The sequence below is a fragment of the Danio rerio genome, chromosome 18 (genome assembly GCF_049306965.1).
Source record: "Danio rerio strain Tuebingen ecotype United States chromosome 18, GRCz12tu, whole genome shotgun sequence".
NCBI lineage: Eukaryota > Metazoa > Chordata > Actinopteri > Cypriniformes > Danionidae > Danio > Danio rerio.
Genome location: NC_133193.1, coordinates 3,919,709 through 3,938,071, shown reverse-complemented (window position 1 = coordinate 3,938,071; position 18,363 = coordinate 3,919,709). Strand labels below are relative to the sequence as shown.

The following is an 18,363-nucleotide window of genomic DNA, read 5'->3' as shown; positions in this document are numbered from 1 at the left end:
AAAAAAAGCTTTAAGACCAAGCAGAATCCTATATAAAAATTAATTTGAAAACTAATTTGGCTATTTGTGTTATTCATGAATTTTCAATCAAATCAAATGCATTTTTTTACAAGAAAGTGAAGCTCTTTTATTATTATTATTAAGTTTTAATTTTTTATTATTCAAATAGCCAAATTCTGACTGAGGACAGTTGAATGTTCTGGCCAGTTTGTTGGCTACAGTAAGCTACAGTTTTTAATCTAAAACTTTAACAGAGTCCTATTTTTTGTAATGATTTATGATGTAATAAATTTGTATTTTAAAAATAAGTATTCATTCATTTTTCTTTATTCTAAATCTTTAGGAAATATTTTGGTACATTAAATGTGTCATTATGATGACGGTCTAGCTAATCCAGCTAAAGATAGTGCTTAAAATGTCACTAAAATGCAGTATTTAAATCTCATAAAATGTAAATGAGGTGAACAATTGCAAAAAGATCCACATTTTGAGAAACAGAACCACCACTTATATCAGGCTGGCTACCGGCCTGAAGTTATTAAATAAGTTACAAAAAACAAATAAATACTACAAAAATCACGAAAAATTACAACAACATAATATTTACAAATTACAACAAAATAGTTAAAATAAATATGCAAATTTAAATATATAAGCTCATAAGTACTGTTGTGAGAATATACAAATACTGATGTAAATGAAAACGAAAAATAAAATAATAATAAAATAAATAAAATAATAAATGAAAAATAAAAATAAACTACACTTTACAGGAATAGTTAGGAGGACAATGTATGTCAAAGACAATTAAATAAATATGTTTAAAATACATATGAAGGTGATATATAAAACTAAGCAGGATACATATAATTGTCCCACTAAACAGAGTAAATAAAGCGTGCACACACACACACACGTTTGTTTTTGTGAAAAGTGGGGACATTACATAGGTTTCCATTCATTTTATACTGTCCAAACCATAAATTGTATTGCCCTCACCCCACCCCACCCCTAAACCCAACCATCACAGGAGACTGTGTGCAGCTTTACTCTCTGATTAAACTCATTCTGTAGGATTATCTAAGCATTTTGAGAAATGTCCTCATATTTCACCTCCTTTTGTAATAATACTTGTGTCATACCCATGTCATTATACAGATTTTTGTCCTGATGTCACAAAAACACGTACACACACAAACACAAACACACACACACGTTTTACTACACAATTAATTATGCACTATACAATTAATAAAACCAATAAAAGCACTATACAATGCTTAAAAGCATTAATAAAAGCACTACAAAATAAACTTCAACTGATTTGAATATACTTAATGCTTCAAATAAATATGTTATAAGTTATGATGTAATAATTATGCAAATGCATGAATGTATTAAAATATATATACAAAAACAAAAATGCCACACAGTATTAAAATAGAGCATGAAATATAAAACTGATTAAAGTCTAATATCTTTTCAATGAATAACATAACAATACGTTACATATAAATTAGTGAGATAGGTTTGTGGAAAAGGAGAAAAAGCTTTCAGTAATGAGATTTAAAGCTGAATAAACAGAGACGGGAGCAGACGGTGTCACTCACCACAGTGCAGGAATGACTCTCTCTCTCTTCCCCCTCTCTCTCTCTCCTCAGGTGTGCAGAAGAATCCACACAGGTGTGTCCTGATGAAGATGAATGTGCAGAGGAACTGCGTGACTGTATGTGTGTGTGTGTGTGTGTTGTCTTCTGCTGTGTGAGACGGTTATCAACTCTCTCCTCATTCACCAGCACTGATCCTCACAGGAGGCAGGGGGAGGAGCCAAGCAGATGAGTGACAGCAGCTCAGCGGGAGACGCGCACACACACAAACAACTCGTATAACAAACACATCACACACACATAACGGAGACAAACAACACACTCTTTAATGTACACACACACGCGCGCACACTCTCAAACACATCACACAAACATAACACAGACAAACAACACACTCTTTAATGCACTACACACACACACACACACACACACACAAACACACAACACTCGAACACATCACACACTTACTCACAAACACATGTACATTATAACACTCAACACACTGTCAAACACAGGCACACACTCACTTAGAAACACACATATAACACACACACACTGAAAAACACAAACACACACACACACAGTCTCAAACATATCACACACAACATACTTTCTCAAACACATTACACACACATTTTCAATCTCACACACATACAAACCAAAAGATCTTACACCCAACAAAACACCCAGAAAACACCCAACAAACCCACTACACATCTCTAACACACACACACATACTATATGCACTCACAAACACTCACTCACACAAAACACTCTCATACATGCATACAACACACACACACACACACACACACACACCTGATTTATAAATTGTACACACACACTATATATATACACACAACACACACACACACACACACACACACAAATATAAACACAGAAACACACTACGCGCACTCACAAACACACACTCAGACACACCACACACATAAAACACTCTCATACTTACAACACACACACACTCACTCACTCTGCACACAAACAAAACACACATATAAATTGTACACACACACTATATATGTGTATGCACAACACACATACATACACACACAAACACACACAAATATAAACACACAAACACACTACGCGCACTCACAAACAGCCACATCACACACATAAAACACTCTCATACTTACAACACACACACACCTACACACTCACTGACTCTGCACACAAACAAAACACACATATAAATTGCACACACACACTATATACATACTACATACAACACACACACAAATATAAACACACTACGCGTACTCACAAACACCCACTCAGACACACCACACATAAAACACTCTCATACTTACAACACAAACACACCTACACACACTCACTCTGCACACAAACAAAACACGCATATAAATTGTACACACACACACACACACACAACACAACACACGTAAAACAACGACAAACATACATATAGTACATACAACACACAAACAAAACAAACAAACACACACACACCACACGCATATATACACTCTTAAACATACACTCACACACACACACCACACACATAAAACACTCATACATACAACACACACCCACGCACATACCACATACAGAACACAAAGTCTCACACAACACACACACACACACACACACACAAATATATAACAAACACAAACAGACACACACATATATATTCTGAAATACGCACCCACCCACCCACACCCACACACACACACACACGCATGTTTGACAGATAACATTGAGTGGACTGAAGGGAAAGAGCGCTGAATGCAGATGAGCAGGCAGTATTTCATGGGTCTTGAAAAGGTCACTGTTTACGGCCCGTTTGACTCCACAGATGAGTTTTACTGCAGTGAAACCTGCAGACGACAAGCTGATTTCTGCACAATCACAACATCAGTCTGCTGCTGTACGCTTACACACACTTTTTATGCAGGTCTGCTATGTTCATTTCTACATAGAAACAGTACGGGACAAAATATTTGACCGTGTGCGAGAGAGAGTGTTTTATGTGTTGTGTGTAAGTTTGTGAGTGTGTTATGTGTGGGAGCATTATATGATTGTAGTTTGTGTGTTTGTGTGTGTGTGTGTGTGTGTGTGTGTGTGTTATATGTGTGTGAGAGACTGTGTTGGACATATTAAGCTATGTTAACCATCTGCTAAAGCATACTAGCAACATATGTAAGCTATTTAAGGGCTTAAAACATGTTATCAACATATCAAAACAAGCTAAAACATGGTTATTCAAGTGCTAAAACATGTGATCAATATATTAAAATACCAAAAAATGGGCTCAACATACTAAAATACTGTAACCATGAGCTAAAACATACTAGCATCATGCTATTTAAGTGCTAAAACATGCTATTAATATACATTAATATGCTAAAGATGTGAAAAACATGTTAAGAAACAAACATGCTAGCAACATGCTATTAAATAGTGGCAAGACATCTAACAAACATGATAAAGCATGCTAGCATGATATTAAAACACTAAAACATACCAGCAACATGCTAAATTATGTAAAAAGAAATGCTAAGTGTTCTAAAACAATGTTAAAACATGATTGTAACATTCTCAAAGGCTCTAAAATGGCTAGAAAATATACAAGTAGTGTGCTAAAACATGCTAGCAACCTACATTTACATTGTGATCTACTTATTTACTTCCTTTTATTTAGTTTATTTATTATTTTTTGCACACTTTCAGTCATTTAAGCATCTATTATATAGTAAAATATATACATTTTGTTTTAAATAATACCATTAAATTTGCCGAAATTACTAACTAAAACAAAACAACATCTGTTGCATATTCATGGGATAGTCATGCATGCACATATTACAATATTGAAATGTGCTCAAATGAAAAGAAACCTGAGCATTCAATTGGACTTTATTTCATACGGCGAAATAGTGAGAATAACATAACATACAAAATAACACACAGATCACTGAATATAATGAAGATATCTTTGGCTATTTTACCCATTTTAATAAGGCACATCAATTCATCAGTAAACAACAACATCAACGGAGAAAAAAAACATAAAACTCAGAATGAAATGGCGCAGATGTAGTGAAACTCTCATCTTAAAAGTGTCTTGGCGTTTTATATTGAATGAGAGCAGAATATTTTGGTTTTTAAAACACGCAGATTTACATTAAGATTCATCTGTTGATATACTGACACCTGGTGGACATACCTGCTCATTACAACACATGGATAACAATCGCTCAAATGGCAGCCGACTTGTAAACATTAACAACATAGTAATAGTCAAATAGTAAACATTAACAATATGCATAATAAAAAACTTAATGTTTAAAATCATAATTATACATGGCTCTAAAACCGATTTACACTCCTCATGTATCGGCTCTTCTTTCAATGATATCTTCCATGTTATAAATAAACTCTTGCTTCTGGTAAAACACGATGTTGTTTCATTAAAGGCACGTAAAAATCAACACGTGGACAACAATATGGCAAATGTATTTAAGAAATGCCCACCATATTGAATGATTTCATGTAAACAGAGCATGCATTAGAAGCCCTTCACCCTGAAGTGTATGTTTGGCAAATGAAAGAATGGTTTATAATGGCATACAGAACAGAAATGCATCTGAATCAGCATACTTTGTGAATGCATTTACTGCATGTTACTCATATACTATTATATGATGTCCTAAAATACCCAGATTGTTGAGACGAATACAGTGGAAAGCACATAATACCAGAAAATGAGGGATAGTTCACTTAGAAAATGTAAATTGTTATTATTTACTCATTGCTGAAATGCTCGTTTTTGTTTTGTTTCTAGTCTAAATATACACACTGCAAAAAATGCTTTTCTTACTTACATTTTTTGTCTCGTTTCTAGTCCAAATATCTAAAAACTCTAAAATCAAGCATAATTTAACGAGCAAAACATACTGTCTTGTTTTAAGATATAATATGCCAAAATTAAGTGAGTTTTCCTTAAAACAAGTTAAATAATCTGCCAATGGGGTCAGCAAAATAATCTTATGTCAAAAGGAAAAACAAGATTATTTTGCTGACCCCATTGGCAGATTATTTAACTTGTTTTAAGGAAAAACTCTTTTAATATTGGCATATTATTTCTGAAAACAAGACAATATGTTTTGCTTGCCTAGAAAATGCTTCTTGATATAAGAATTTTATTTATTTGGACTCAAAACAAGACCTAATTAAGAAAAGCAGTGTACAACTTCTTAAATCAAGAAGCATTTTCAAGACTAGTAAAAACTTTGGGTTGTTTTCAGAAATATTGAGTCAAAATGAAGTGAGTTTTTCTTTAAACAAGTCAAATAATCAGCCAATGGGATCAGCAAAAATATCTTGTTTTCACCTTGAAATAAGATTACCGTATTGGCAGATTATTTGGCTTGTTTTATGGAAAAACTCACTTAATTTTGACTCATTATTTCCGAAAACAGCACAATATTTTTCACTTATCTAGGAAACGCTTCATGATTTAAGAGCATTTAGATATTAAGACTAGAAACAGGACAAAAACTCAAAGAAAAGCATTTTTTGTTTCTTTCTTCTTTTGAACACAAAAGAAGATATTTTGAAGAATGTTGGAAACTGCTACCCATTATTTTGATACAATGGATGTCTATAGATAACCATTTCCATCAACCTACAATAAAACAGATAGTTGAACTAGAAACAGGACAAAAACTTGAAGAAAAGCATTTCTGCAGTGCTCATCCGCAATGTTTCTTCTGTTGAACACAAAAGAAGATATTTTGAAGAATGTTGGAAACTGCTACCTTTGATACTGTGGATGTCAATGAATAAGCGTTTCCAACAACCTACAATAAAATAAAATAATCTATTTTTTTTTACGACAGGAAAACAACAACTAATAAAAGCTTTAGCATACGTAAACAGTCATTACTTGTACATTTTAAGTGAACTGTCCCTTTAAGAGAAGTAAACAGGTACATTTTGCATCCAAGAAACATTCCCGAGAGAAAAAGAGCATTATATGCGTGATGCAGCACGTGAAGTGTTTTACCAGCAGAGCAGAAGGTGCTGACGGTCAGATGTTGGTGAGGACGTCGCTGGTGGTCAGGCTGACCGACAGCAAGCCCGGGAGATCATTGTTTTTGCGGCTGCCCTTATCCTGCAGGCGGAGGGTGTGAAGCTGCTGCAGGTCAGACAGGTCGCCGTTTAGAGTCACCTGACCCATAAACGAGTCGCTCAGGAGGTTCTTGTTGTAGATCTGACGGACACAGCGGAAATATAAACTTAAAGTCTGTGTGAACTGAAAGAGACTAATTTCACTATGCTGATGTACTTGTAACTGAAACAGAATATTGAGTAGGGGGCCGGGCTTTCTTTTTGCATATCATTTTCTCATAGCAAACTAACAGTAAGAGAGGCGTGGTTAAAAACAGTGTGGCTGAAGTATCAAGGTGACGTCATCAGAGAAGGACCGCCACTCCAAATGCACAAGCTAATGCTCAGATTTGATTGAAGTGGATTAAACTGCATAGATTAATTGTGTGCTAGCAAAAAAAAATTAAATTTTGATTTCATACTGACTCTAAAGTGCCCTACTGTGACGTTTTAAAAGTTTCCTATGTTGTTTCAGAGATCTTCTACTGTTGGTTTACATCCATTCAATGATATAAGAAACTATTTATTGACTAATAATATTATATGCGGCATCAGCTCATCTTTTCTCACCGTGTCTGAAATGCTTGGTTCAAGGATTTTGTTATTCTAAACCCCGCCTTTCCAAGAACCTATTCTTTTCTGATTGGTCAGATCTGTACAAGTCAGTTGTGATTAGTCAAAACCTAACAGCCTATTTTGCTCTAACTGGTTAGATCTTGACAACATGGCTGTGATTTGTCAATACCCAAGAGCCAACTGTGCACTGATTGGTCAGATAGGGAGAAGTAAGTTGTGATTGGTCAAAACTTGAGAGCCCACTCTGATCTAAATGGACAGATTTGAAGCAGTTGGTTGTGATTGGTCAAAACTTGTGAGCCTACTCTGCCTGAAATGTTAAGATCTGGGGCTGTTTGCTGTGATTGTTCAAAATGTAAGAGTTCATTCTGTCTAATTGGTCAAATATAGACAAGTCGGTTGCGAGTCGTCAAAGCCTACTCTGCTTTAATTGGTCAGATAAGGAGTAGCAAGTTGTGATTGGTCAAAACCTGAGAGCCTACTTTGTTCTTTTTCATCAGATCTGGAGTTGTAAGTTGTGATTGGTTAAACCTGAGAGCCTATTCTGCTCTAATTGGTCAGATCTAGACAATTTGATTGTGATTTGTCAAAACCTGAGAGCCTACTCTTCTTTGATTGGTCCAATAGGGAGAAGTAAGTTGTGATTGGTCAAAACCTGACAGCCTATTTTGCTCTAACTGCTTAGATCTTGACAACATGGCTGTGATTTGTCAATACCCAAGAGCCAACTGTGCACTGATTGATCAGATAGGGAGAAGTAAGTTGTGATTGGTCAAAACTTGAGAGCCCACTCTGATCTAAATGGACAGATTTGAAGCAGTTGGTTGTGATTGGTCAAAACTTGAAAGCCCACTCTGATCTAAATGGACAGATTTGAAGCAGTTGGTTGTGATTGGTCAAAACTTGTGAGCCTACTCTGCCTGAAATGTTAAGATCTGGGGCTGTTTGCTGTGATTGTTCAAAATGTAAGAGTTCATTCTGTCTAATTGGTCAAATATAGACAATTCGGTTGCGAGTCGTCAAAGCCTACTCTGCTTTAATTGGTCAGATAAGGAGTAGCAAGTTGTGATTGGTCAAAACCTGAGAGCCTACTTTGTTGTTATTCATCAGATCTGGAGTTGTAAGTTGTGATTGGTTAAACCTGAGAGCCTATTCTGCTCTAATTGGTCCGATAGGGAGAAGTTGTGATTGGTCAAAACCTGAGAGCCTACTGTTCTCTGATTGGTCCGATAGGGAGAAGTAAGTTGTGATTAGTTAAAACCTGAGAGCCTACTCTTCTCTGATTGGTCCAATAGGGAGAAGTAAGTTGTGATTGGTCAAAACCTGAGAGCCTACTCTTCTCTGATTGGTCCAATAGGGAGAAGTAAGTTGTGATTGGTCAAAACTTGGGGGCCTATTCTGTTCTAAATGGTCAGATCTGAAGCAGTTAGTTTTGATTGGTTGAAACATGTGAGCCTCTGCCTGGAATGCTAAGATCTGGGGCAGTTTGTTGTGATTGCTCAAAACATAAGAGCCTATTCTGCTCTAATTGGTCAGATCTAGACAAGTCTATTGTGATTTGTCAAAACCTGAGAGCCTACTCTGCTCTGATCGGTCATATATGGAGAAGTAAGTAGTGATTGCTCGAAATCTGAGAGCTTACTCTGCTCTGACTGGTCAGATATGGAGTAGTAAGTTGTGATTAGTCAAACCTGAGTGCTTACTCTGCCCTAAATGGTCAGAGTTGAGACAATTTGATGTGATTGCTCAAAACATAAGAGCCTATTCTGCTCTAATTAGACAGATATAGACAAGTCGGTTGTGATTGGTCAATACCTGAGAGCCTACTCTGTTCTGATTGGTCAGATATATAGCAGTAAGTTGTGATCGGTCAAACCTGAGTGCTTACTCTGCCCTAAATGGTCAGATCTAGAGCAGTTTGTTGTGATTGCTCAAAACATAAGAGCCTATTCTGCTCTAATTGGACAGATCTACACAAGTTGATTTGTCAAAACCTGAGAGAATACTCCGCTCTGAGTGGTCAGATCTAAAGCAGTTAGTTGTTATTGGTCGAAACCTAAGAGCTTACTCTGATTGGTTAGATCTGGAGCATTCAGTTGGGATTGGTCAAATCTAAATGTGACTACCATATTTGGATCTCAGCCTCCAAAGAAGTGACACTGACCAAAAATAAAACCTTGAATAAACAAGTCAATGAATCACTCATTCATCAATTTTTTCCTATTGTTGAAAATAAATATGAGTTTATTAAACCCCCCAAACAATAACCCAAATTTTGTTTACAGCTCAAATTAAATGACCAACTCATTTTTCCACCAAGAATAAATGTGAATGCATATGCAAATTGACGTTCGCAGTCCACATGCCAAACAGTAATACAGTAGTTTGAGAAAGCAGACAATTAACAGGAGAGAACAATGCCTGATTAGATTCCTTCAAACAGTAATGATTAATAATAGAGCATCACCTGAATGCGAATGGGCTGTTTGGGCTTCTTCCTGTAGAAAACAGCCTTGACGTCGAAGTCTGGACTCTGTGTGTCTTTGTGCACCGGAGAGCAAACCTTCTCTCCTTCACAGCTGATGATGATGTACGGGTCAGACGCTGAAACACACACTCAAACACATCAATGCATGCCACTCATTTTTCATTTAATACAAAAGAAAAAAGATGAAAAATAAATACAATTTCAAATGGTCAACAGTTTAGTCTTGTACGCAAACAAAAATATTCAGTTTCCAGCATTGACTGATCTGCAGTTTACTTCATTTGTTAATTACAAACCAAAAACCAGCAGTTTGCTTCTAATTTAGAGGATTCACACATGAAGAAGTACATTTATACTGTTAACAAACACTACACTACCTGTGCAAAGTCTTGTCACCTATCCAAGTTTTAGGAACAACAAATAATAACTTGACTTCTAGTTGATCATTTGGTATCAGAAGTGGCTTATATGACAGACAAAGGCCTCTAGATTAGGCTTATTTTACCAAAATAAAATATGATCATGCTCATTGTTAATTATTTCTTTTGGACGGTAAGTTCTGACTTTGCTTAGACAAAAGTTTTGTCACTGAACAGAAATAATGTCCAGTATAGAATATAAAGTCATGAATGAATATTGTGTGTGGCTCCATCATGAGCTTGGAGGACTGCATCCATACATCTCTGACATGACTCAAATCACTGATTAATAAAGTCATCTGAAATGGCGAAGAAATCGTTCTTGCAGGACTCCCAGAGTTCATCAAGACTCTTTGGATTCATCTTTAATGCCTATTCCATCATCTTAGCCCAGACATGCTCAATAATGTTTAAGTCTGGTGACTGGGCTGGCCAGTCCTGGAGCAGCTTGACCATCTTTGCTTTCAGGAGCTTTGATGTGGAGGCTGAAGTATGAGAAGGAGCGCTATCCTGCTGGAGAATTGTCCCTCTCCTGTGGTTTGTAATGTAATGGGCAGCACAAATGTCTTGATACCTCAGGCTGTTGATGTTGCCGTCCCAGCTGCAGATCTCTCGCACACCCCCATACTGAATGTAACCCCAAATCTATCCATCTATCTTGGTCAAAGTCAAAACATTTATCTGTAATGAATTCTATGTCGGATCAAAATATTTAAGTTTAAAGATAGTTTTTGTTAGTTTATGTCTCAGTATTTATTTATGTGTGTGACATAATTAAAGTCATCAATTAGATTAACAGCCACATCATGTAATTAATTAAATAAAAAAAACGTATAGATCAACAGCCCTGATTAGACCGTGATGTTTCTTACATCCATCTCCATCCAGAGCCTTGAGTCCATCTGCTCTGATAACATGAACCTGGGTCACCAGTTTAGGATACCCACAACAACTGGTCCAGCACGTCTGCGGTGGCTCGTCTACTGTCAGCTCTCTGAACAGACACACAAGCATACACACAGACGTGTTTAAATTTACGGTTATGCTTTTCAGAGTATCAAAACATAACAATAATAACTAGATAGTAAAGTTTGAGGACAAACTTTATGGTGGCTTGAGGATGCCTGTTGGAAGTAGTTTATTTAGTTTGAAAAAGTAATAAGTTGGCTAAAAGAATGTTTAAGATCCCTGCAGTCAACAATACAACCACTTTAAAGACTGAAACAAGCCAGTAAAAAGATTTAAAGTTGATTACTGTGTCTGAGGTTGGCAATAGCGTGGTACTGGCATGAGTTAACATGATTCTAGCATGAATTAGTAAGATTCTAAGAAATTAGCATGTTACTAGCATGATTTAGCATGCTGTTAGCATATTTATAGGATAAAATAGCTTGTTGCTAGCATGTTTCTAGCATGAATTAGCAAGTTGTTAGCATGATTTTAGCACAAATTAGCATGTTGTTAACATGATTCTAGCATGAATTAGTATGATTCTAAGACATTAGCATGTTATTAGCATGATTTAACATGCTGTTAGCATATTTATAGGATAAAATAGCTTGTTGCTAGCATGTTTCTAGCATGAATTAGCATGTTGTTAGCATGATTCTAGCATGAATTAGCATGTTGTTAGCATGATTCCAATATGAATTAGCATGTTGTTATCATGTTTCTAGCATGAATTAGTATGTTGTAAGCATGATTCCAACATGAACTAGTATGATGTTAGCACGATTCTAGCACAAATTAGCATGTTGTTAACATAATTCTAGAATGAATTAGCATGTAACTAGCCTGATTCTAGCATGAATTAGCATGTCACTAGCAAGATTCGCATGTCAGTAGGATGTTAGAATTTTTTGTATGTGTTAGAATAGCTAGTCACAGTCTATGGGACAGTTTCTAGGGTGCTGGAATTGGTTGCTAGGGAGTGGCTAGTAAGTTTAAAGGTCATCAGTAATTGGCTGCTTGCTAGACTGAGTTGAATGAGGCCAGACTCTAGTCTGTAGGACAGTCTGATACAGAGTTATGAGCTCACAACGTTTGGGCCAATATTAAGTGAATGGGACTTTTGGAAATTTTCTGGGTCATTTTTCAGAAAACTGAAAGTCGGATCAGTTAGAAAAGATATAGCAACCCGAGTCAGATCAGTTTGAAGGTTTGACAAAAGTTTGAAGGATATAGCTTGAAAGGCTTAAGAGGAGATACACTTTAAAATTAGTCTCAGAAGACGAAAGAAGAAGAACTTTATGAAGAATATCAGAATGGTGTCTTTCTCAAGCCACCATAATAAAACCTATGACTGCTAACATTACTAAATCACTGATGGTCCCACAAAATATTTTACTCACAAACGTACTTTTAATTTTTAGGTAATTTAACAATAGGTATTTATAATTTACTTTTCTTGAATACTGTGAAATAATGCAACGGTTCTGTATAAATCAATTCAGGGAAGCAGAGTAATTGCATCTTTTGTTTATAAATACAAATATATTTTGCTGAATAATTCTAGTTTTCAACTAAAGAAGCTTATATGTACCAAGACTACCGTGAATTATTGAGTGAAATCAGAAATTAGTCAGCGACAACATATTAAAACTTTAATTTGAAAATTTTGATATACAGTTGAAGTCAGATTTATTAGTCCCACTGTTTATTTTTTCCCCCAATTTCTGTTTAACGGTGGGAAGATTTCAACACATTTTTAATCATAATAGTTTTAATAACTCATTTCTAATAACTGATTTATTTTCTCTTTGTCATGATGACAGTAAATAATATTTGACTAGATATTTTTCAAGACACTTCTATACAGCTTAAAGTGACATTTAAAGGCTTAACTAGGTTAATCAGGTTAACTAGGCAGGTTAGGGTAATCAGGCAAGTTATTGTATAACGATGGTTTGTTCTGTAGACTATTGGAAACAAATATAGCTTAAAAGGTTAATAATTTTGATGTTAAAAATGGTTTTTAAAAATTTAAAACTGCTTTTATTCTAGCCAAAATAAAACAACTGGACATTCTTCAGAAGAAAAAATATTATCAGACATACTGTGAAAATTTCCTTGCTCTGTTAAACATCATTTGGGAAATATTTAAAAAAGAAAAAAAAATCAACTGTATATGACAACATTTTTGCACAGTAATTCTTATTATTAATTAAAGAAAGTTTTGTTTGTTATTAAAATGCATAAGTATGTGTCTTTTGGCCATCTTCGATTAAAAATTTAAAATAATCTATATTGGGTTTAAAGTAGCATTGAGTCAAGTAATTAAATGACTTTTCAGACATAGTAATTAGAAAAGTCAATTAAATATAACTTCAATGATGTAATTATTACTACAGATTTCGATTTTTTATCTCTTGTTTTTTAGTCAAAATATCTAGAAATTCTTAAATCAAGAAGCATTTTCTAGACGAGATAAAAATATAGGCTTGTTTTCAGAAATGATGTCAAAAGTGAGTCAGTTTTTCCTTAAGGTAAGCAAAATAATCTGCCAACGGTGTTAGTAAAATAATCTTACTTCAAAGAGAAAACAAGATTATTCTTCTTATCCCACTGGCAGATCATTTTGCTTGCTTTTAAGAAAAAACTCAATCTTGACATCATTTCTGAAAACAAGACTATATATTTAATAGTCTATAAAATTCGTCTTGATTTTAGAACTTTTAGATATTTGGATAAAAGCTTGAAGTATGAAACTGCAGTGTAAACAGACACTGGTCTCTCTAATAATGGGCTTTACTTGCAGTCTGAAGGCACATCAGTGAAGATGCGCAGCAGAAAGTCGCCCGGCATGCCCGGGTCAAAGGTGGATGGCACGATGACATAGCGGCCTTCCTTTAGGTCCTTGCGCAGAAACACACTCCGGGAGTTGATGTAGATGGAGCTGCCCACTGATTTCTGGATGGAGTGCATGCGGTATATGCGGTTCAGCTCCACCTGACAGAAAACACAACACGGTCAAACTGTGCTGAGTTTCAGAAACGGATGCCTTTGTGATAATTGAGTATTTATTTATTGCGAAAAACCACTTGAGATGTATTAACTCATTTTCAATGGGGTCCCACAATGTATTGCAATCACATACTAGTAATAAAATAAAATAAAGCATAATAACATAAAAGAAAACACAAAAAAGAAATAACAACAACAAACACAAAGATTATCAGAGATAAAAAAAACAATACAAAAGTTACAGATAGGTAAATCCCATCACAATATATGAAATATATATTATATATAAATATATACAAATATAAACAATATATAAAACTAGTACAATCAGGGCTGGACGATATGGCAAAAATTTATATCACAATATATTTCTTAATTTCAATAAAATATAACTTGCGATATCAATATAAAAAAGCCAGGAAAAAACATAATGAATGTCTGTATCCACAAATGTCTGCAAACTGAATTTGCAAAGTCTATAATAACATCCAGGCTCTAATAATTTTTTAAAAATAAAAACAGTACAAAAAAATGTATGTTCACTTTATATTTGAATTTAGCCTTTACAAACAAGATTTGTGAAAAACTAAAGTAAATAAAACTGTCAGCCATATAAATATATTACGGGTGTAACTATACACGTATTCGTATTTAACCGTTCGGTACGAGACTTTCGGTTCGGTACGCATTGCAAACGAACGATTCAGGCTAATATCTAAAAAGATAAAAGAGAACAAGTACAAAAAAGCCCGCAATGCTTGCCCCGCCTTCAGGCTCTTTTTATTGGCTCACTGCGCTAGAACAGAACGCTAATGGATTGGTTAATATCAGCTGTCAATCACTCAGTTCCGATGGCAGGGTGCCACAGCTGTGAAAATGTAAAGGTCAAAATACGAGAGAATAAAAACAACACTGAAAGATTTAGTTTTAGAAGCCAGCTAGAGTTACAACTAATGACACATCTGATTAGTGATCATGTGCTGAATGTCAATCCAGCATTAACACTTATCGAGGAGTGGATAAAAGACTTCCAGTGGTTAAAGTTCGCTGTGAAAATGACTAAAGCATTCACCGTAAAGCTGATGGGATGGAGTTTTCAGGAAACAGTGTTTGTCTCATCTACACATTTTAAACATGTCATGTTCTAACGTTATTTAATCCTTCATTTAATCGTCACGATGCTGTTAATCGTGCGACTGACACCGCGTTCACCATCGCTAAAGAGCATGCATTCACTGAGACTGAAACTAATATTGCAGCTCATGAAAAGACTGTTATTGCTATTAAGATGACATATGGAAATAATAAGTTATAATATCATCTGTGCAATATCAGACAGCACCCGTGAGAACAGCACAGTGATTATTGTTAACTCAGTTCATCTCATTCACGTCAAGCAGTGTGTGCAGGGCCGTTGAGCGCATGCAGATCTTTGTTTATTTGCTAGTTGTGATTAGAGTGTTAATAAATAATAGAATCTGTTAATATAAATCGTGTAGTAACGCTGCTCATCATTTTTGGTGGCCACTAAATTTTGTCTGGTGCGCCTACATTTTTGAAGTTATAAGCACCGGTGCTACTAAGAAAAAAGGTTAATTTTGAGCCCTGTTAGATCTTAATCGCTAGTGGAAATGTCGGATTTTAAGAAAATGCTAAATGTAATAGAGCCCCGTTACATTATTCTTTGATAAGCCCATTTCAGTCAGATAATTCCTGCTTTCAGATGCACTGAAATGGCAGGTGACCCGCAAATCAAGCAGATCTAAGCTGTCTGAGGAAAAGGTGGACACTCATCTACCTGAAAAAAAAAAAAAAAAAAAAACTTAAAAATTGATTGAAACTGAGCTCCATATAAAAACTATATTGTTCTTTTCTTTTTATTTGTTTAACTACTACAATATTACATTTATTTTTTATAGGAAGCTTTTTGGTTTTGAGTATATATAACCCCGCCGGTCCTACGCCACCCAATCCGTTCCAAGCTGGTATCGAACCGGCGACCTTCCACATGGGAGTCGGGTGCTCTACCAAGGAGGCTAAAGACCATGACCTCTAGCGTCTGTAGCTAGAGCACCTTAAGAGGTCAGAGGAGTGAGGTTTACCTGCACAGCAGTTACTAGCTGGCCTCCGTTACATATAAAGAAGGATTTGTTTTATTTGCTGTTAGGTAGAAACCCCGGTAGTATAGCTCTATCACTGATTAAAGTAAAAGAAAATGAGCGCACGGGCCCTTGGGCCTGTCCCCGTAAGGCCTATTGGTTAATCCGGCCCTGCCTCCACCTTGTTTTGATCAAGTGAACCTGTGATAAAGCACTGTGGATATAACAGACCAGATTAGTGATGGGAAGTTCAGATCATTTTACTGACTCGGATCTTTGAGTCTCGTTCATCGAGATGAACAAATCTTTTTTCCAAGTCATTGCGTTCATTTGGTTCAATTTGCCAAAATATTATTAAAATGTTACGAATTGCTCCCAAACACATCTACAACAAACCCAAAAGGTTGATCACACAACAAATAGGTCATGAATAGAATACTACAAGAAAGAGAAAATAATACTTCAATGTTTACCTGCTCTTTTGTCTATGAAGGCATTAATTGTTGTCTCTTTGCTCAGCTCACCTCTTCATGTCGTCTAATGTCAGTGGTTCGTTCACGTTACACTGACAGTCACATATATTCTTAACCAATGTACACAGTCTGAGCCGATAGGAGCCATGATAATTAGTTCACCTTTCAAGTCTTGAGTTGTTCGTTATTTACGTGACAGAAAGACTCAAACCTGAGTGCTCGAGAGATGAACGGATCAAATCTTTTTCCGGCTCTAAACGTATATGATTGGCTTCTGCCTTTCCGCGATGAACGACTTGAAATGTGATGAAGACTTGAAATGAACGATACCACCTGCACAAATGTGCGCACGCGCGGATGAACGAATCACTCCCTGAGAGGACTCGTAGTTCCCGAGTCATATTGAAGATTTGTTTAAAATGAACGAATCGTTCATGAACGACCCATCACTAGACCAGACTCACTCTTTGTATGTCGAAGCCGATGGCCATGTTTTCTCCTTTAGCTCGAGCTCTCTTATCCTGCTGCTGTAAGCAGATCAAAACCTCGTCCTCAGCCTTCGTCACGTCAAACACGTACTGGAAAACACAAAAATAAGATGCGCATTGGTGGATCTGATCACAAGTGATCGACACAAAGTACAGGTGTAAATGGAGTATGACATATTTCATGCTTAGTCCATTTTGAGCACATACAGATGTAGAAATGCATGCAATCAGACTGCTAATTACAGTTTAGACACTTTTACTGTGTTCAAACAGACAGAAAAGGCAGACACTTGAATTGGGAAAAAATAATAAATAAAACAAGCCATAAACACACTCTTCAGTATCAGTACACTGTTGAATCGTCATCATGGTCATCATCACCTGTGGGTTCTGCAGGAATGTGGTCTTGTGGTTGATGCAGCCTCCGCTCCGGTTCCTCAGCGGGTCATCATGGCGGCTCCAGCAGCCCCGCATCACTTCCTCCTCCCAGGTCTTATGGATGCTCAGGTATGACGTGTTGATCAGACGACACAGAATCAAGTCTGTGAAATGCTTGCAGAAGTCATCGAAATCCATCCTGACAAAGACCGAAATTAATAAAGCATAAGTAATCAATGACAGGACTGAGCGTTTGATGGAGACTTCCATTATGCGTTTAGGGGTTTTCAAGAAAAAAGGCCCGCTTTTAAAATCTTAAATATACTTTTGGTTGGGCAGCACAGTGGCTCTGTCGTTAGCACTGCAAGAAGGTCGCTGATTCGACTCCTTGCTGGGTCAGTTGGCATTTCTGTGTGGAGTTTTGCTTGTTCTTCCGGTTTCCCCCACAGACTAAACACATGCGCTATAGGGGGGATTGGATAAGCTAAATTGACTGTAGTGTATGAGTTTGTGTGTAAATGAGCGTGTATGGGTGTTTCTCAGTACAACAGAATAATTGGCGGTTCATTCTGCTGTGGCGACCTCTGAAATAGAGACTAAGCTGAAGGAAAATTGATGAAGGAAATTCATAATTCAGGTTTAAAATTAATTTAAACTAAGCAAAGCATCCATGACATACTGTTGTTTACAACAGATAGTTGCAATGACAGCAATTTTA

The 18,363-nt window shown here is 36.1% G+C and overlaps 2 protein-coding genes across 4 annotated transcripts in view; both read right to left on the bottom strand.

Annotated features, from left to right (window-relative positions):
- The window catches only part of myo7aa (myosin VIIAa), a 111,066-nt gene extending 109,341 nt beyond the window's left edge, over positions 1-1,725 (bottom strand). The window contains 1 exon segment of the mRNA NM_152983.1: positions 1,611-1,725. The gene's annotated coding sequence lies outside the window, so the exon portion shown is untranslated.
- Positions 1,726-4,489: 2,764 nt separating this feature from the next.
- capn5a (calpain 5a) overlaps positions 4,490-18,363 on the bottom strand; it is a 54,217-nt gene continuing 40,343 nt past the window's right edge. Inside the window, exons 8-14 of one of the 3 annotated variants that reach the window (XR_012393720.1) lie at positions 17,649-17,844; positions 17,244-17,357; positions 13,996-14,192; positions 11,117-11,238; positions 9,805-9,941; positions 5,694-6,864; positions 4,490-5,610 (exon numbers count right to left, since the gene is read on the bottom strand). Coding sequence is in view for 1 of the 3 variants with exons in the window: in NM_001080007.1 (NP_001073476.1) it covers positions 6,682-6,864; positions 9,805-9,941; positions 11,117-11,238; positions 13,996-14,192; positions 17,244-17,357; positions 17,649-17,844 (949 nt within the window). In the remaining 2 variants the exon portion in view is untranslated. 3 annotated transcript variants of the gene reach the window in all.